The sequence below is a fragment of the Neophocaena asiaeorientalis genome, unplaced genomic scaffold (assembly GCF_003031525.2).
Source record: "Neophocaena asiaeorientalis asiaeorientalis breed wild unplaced genomic scaffold, Neophocaena_asiaeorientalis_V1.1 scaffold130, whole genome shotgun sequence".
Classification (NCBI taxonomy): Eukaryota; Metazoa; Chordata; class Mammalia; order Artiodactyla; family Phocoenidae; genus Neophocaena; species Neophocaena asiaeorientalis.
Window position 1 is genome coordinate 9360968 of NW_020173397.1, and position 3513 is coordinate 9364480.

General features: G+C 39.9%; 1 protein-coding gene across 2 annotated transcripts in view; it reads left to right on the forward strand.

Moving 5' to 3' along the window:
* Window positions 1-257: 257 nt before the first annotated feature.
* PROK2 (prokineticin 2) overlaps window positions 258-3513 on the forward strand; it is a 41059-nt gene continuing 37803 nt past the window's right edge. For both annotated transcript variants that reach the window (XM_024747020.1, XM_024747021.1), the window contains exon 1: window positions 258-1023. In XM_024747020.1, the coding sequence (XP_024602788.1) occupies window positions 808-1023 (216 nt within the window). In that variant the 5' untranslated portion in view covers window positions 258-807. The remainder of the gene's footprint in view (window positions 1024-3513) is intronic.

The following is a 3513-nucleotide window of genomic DNA, read 5'->3' on the forward strand; positions in this document are numbered from 1 at the left end:
TTTTTTTTTGCGGTACGCGGGCCTCTCACTGTTGCGGCCTCTCCCGTTGCGGAGCACAGGCTCCGGACGCGCAGGCCCAGCGGCCATGGCTCACAGGACCAGACGCTCCGCGGCACGTGGGATCTTCCCGGACCGGGGCACAAACCCGTGCCCCTGCATCGGCAGGCGGACTCTCAACCACTGCGCCACCAGGGAAGCCCAGAATCAATTTTTATAGTACAAAATTTTATACGAAAATTGCAAAAACTTCTCTCTGTCTATAATTACTGGTTTTGTATAGTCCACTTAGCAAGAGAAAGCATCTCTGAGAAAGGGGTATAGATCAAGCAGAAGGTTGGCTACTGAGTTATCTGTGGTCACATAGATAATATTGGATGGATTTGTCAGGAGAGTTTATATTTTCTAAGAACATTTCCATTATGTAGGAGTCATTGACCCTAAGATACTTACTCTTTCATAATGGTAAACATGTCTTCATGAGTAGATTTTATTATTTATTTTAACATATCAGCTTCCCCTCTGTGTGAGTAAATTACAGTTTCCTGCCCTACTGAAGCCAAGCGTGGGCCTGTGGCTTGCCTTCTCCAAGAAAATGCTAGTGAAAATGATGGCTGTTACTTCTGAGCAGAATCTCTGAGTCATCATGTACTTTCCCCATTGCTCTTTTCTTTCTGCCCTCATAGAAGCTGCATTTTAGAAATGTCTTCCTGTAGCTTAGGTTACAGAGTGACGAGCCAGAACCAGATGTGATCATCTCTGCCATCTGAAGGGACTGTTTATCCATTAATATTTAATGTAGTTATCCACATGATTTCATTTAGTTATGGCATCTTATTATTTTTTTTCTGTTTTCCCCTCTGCCTTCTGTTCCTCTTTTTGTCTTTCCTGCCTTCTTTCTGGTTATGTTGTGGAAGCTCTTGGTTCTCTCATATTCTTACAAAGAGTGTGGATGATTTTGTTTTAGCAGGCGGTGAACTTGGACAGACTCAGACTCTGAACTCTGTTGCTGGTGAAGGACAGAAGGTTAGATTTCAGTTTTCTGCTCTTAGCCGTCCTCCAAGCTATTTTGAGTCTGCCCCATGCATACATTGTTCAGAGCTCAGAGACTTGGGCAAAGTTTATGCAGAGAATTTGAGGCTCCTTTGCTGGGATTCCCTCCTCACTCTCCAGCACCAGAACCTTTGGTTCTTCAGGCCAGAAAGACAGCAGATTTTCTAGTGAAGCTAAATTTAGGCCACCTGTGCTGTGACTGCAGCCTGTTGTCGGATGAAGCCATAAAAAGGGGAGACTCGTGCTCTGATGGTGCCTCCTCCAAATTTTGACTCCTTTTGAAATCTGCCTGCTTTGGTCACTCTCCACGTAGTTGCTTTTTTATGTATCTTGTTCAGGCTTCAGCCTTGTTATCTGTGGGAAGAGCGGTCAATCAGGAACCTACTCTGCCATCCTGGAGACAGAATTCTCTAAAGCCTGTTCTGAGATAGGTGTATAATGAGAATTAGCTTTTCTGATTGAAAGCCGTTGAGATTTGAGGGTATATTTGTTTCTTCAACATAAGGTACCCTAAAGAGACTAATTAGCCAGCTAGGGCAATCTGGAATATTACCAGCCATTTCACACTTGTGAAATCTATTCAAGGACAAATGAATTTCCCCAAATCATTCTGACTTTATGAGTTCTGCTTTTTACTTATACTGTAAAGATATTTTAAGTGGAAGTCTTTCCTTCTTAATTTCCTGTGTAGTCATGAAGAATAATGTCCGTAATATTTGAAAGACATTCTTTATCCCGCTTCTCCGCACTCCATCCTTATCACTGTAATCACAGGGTTTGGAAACCAGGATTCAATATCTAAATTGAATGCGTATCTACCACACCGAGTCACTGGTAGAATTGGGTCTGGTAAAATTATGAAATATTTCATTTAAAATGATTGTATAATTCATTGATTTCTGCTAAAACATCTAACATAAAGAAAGCAGTAGAAAGCAGAGATAAAAGCAAATTAGGCAAAGGAAAGTGCTTTCCTTGGGAGTGCCATTTCAATGTTTATCTCCCCTAAAAATGATTCGGTAGAAAGTAGGTCTTTTTTCCTACAATGAAGCCAAACATGTCTTTGGCATAGATGTTGTATATTATATATGATAGTACCTTCAGTAAAAATACAAGCTTCTGATATACAAGCTTCAAAGTTAGACATACTTCTCTCTCTTACTTGATTAAAATCATGAAGAAAAAATATATGTACCCATACATACACACAAACACACACATACATTTATTTTTTTTCCCTAAGCTGATTACTTTGCAGTGTAGGATCTAATTGGTAATAAAATTTCTTCATAAAAGTCTATAGGAGAGCTGTAGATTAGAAAAGTCTTTTTGAAATGCGTCACAGTCTGAGCATTGTCGATTTCCTTTTAAATTACAAGTCTGGGAGGCTGACCACAGGAGACGTCTTATACTCATCCTCACAACTTCCTTCTTATTTGAACCGTCATCTATAATTATTTCGTAAATATTCTGGACTCATGTCCCTACAGCTCAATGTACTATTTCTATTTTATTATTTTTCCTTTACGTATTTTCATCAGATTCTTTCAACCCTTTATTCAACCAATATTTTTTGAACGGCAACTTTGTGCCAAGCTCTGAAAACGCAGGAATGAACAAGACAAAGTTTCAGCCTTCTTGGTGTGTCCATTCTGGAGGGGAGACAGATGACAAATAAGCCCACAAATTACATCATTTCAAGTTTGCAAAAGATCCTGTAAAGAAACGTAAAGCAGAGTAAAACCCACTGGAACTCTCCTTTGCCCTATAATTTCTTTATCTTTGCATCATCACTAATCACAGTGACTTTCTGAATTGTAAGTAACCCCTGCACAAGAGATTGGTGGTTTACCCACAGGTTGCTTCTACACACCCCAAACCAAACCTGCTCCATGGACATGGCTCTCCACAGGGACACCAAAAACCTTGTTTTTAAATCCTTTGAACACTTTATGCTCATTTTCTGAGTTGGCTGCTCTGCAGCCTCTGACACTGTTCCCCCTTTCCTTAGAAAGCTCTCCTGCCCTGGGGACGTCTCTGATCATGCTTTCTCAGCTTTCTTTGGAGACTCCTCTCATCTGGCCATCCAGTCATTATACACTGGCACCACATTTAGATTCTCCCATGGGGCAGGCACTGTGTTTTCCCCTATGAAAGTGCTTGTCACGCAGCATGGTGATTGCTGTATGTCTATCTTTCCCACTAGACAGGAAATTATTCACTCTTGTATCTCCAGCACCGGGCACATGGCTGACACATAAGGGTCCAATAAATATTTGATGAATGATTGAGTAAATGAATACATGTTTTCAAAAGGGGATGATTTTATGAAACAGGGTACACCAGCAATAAAATTGTGCTAGTGTTCAAATATTTCCTAAGAGACATTTAGTGTATATATATATATACATATATATATATATACATATATATACATATATGTATATATATATATACATATAT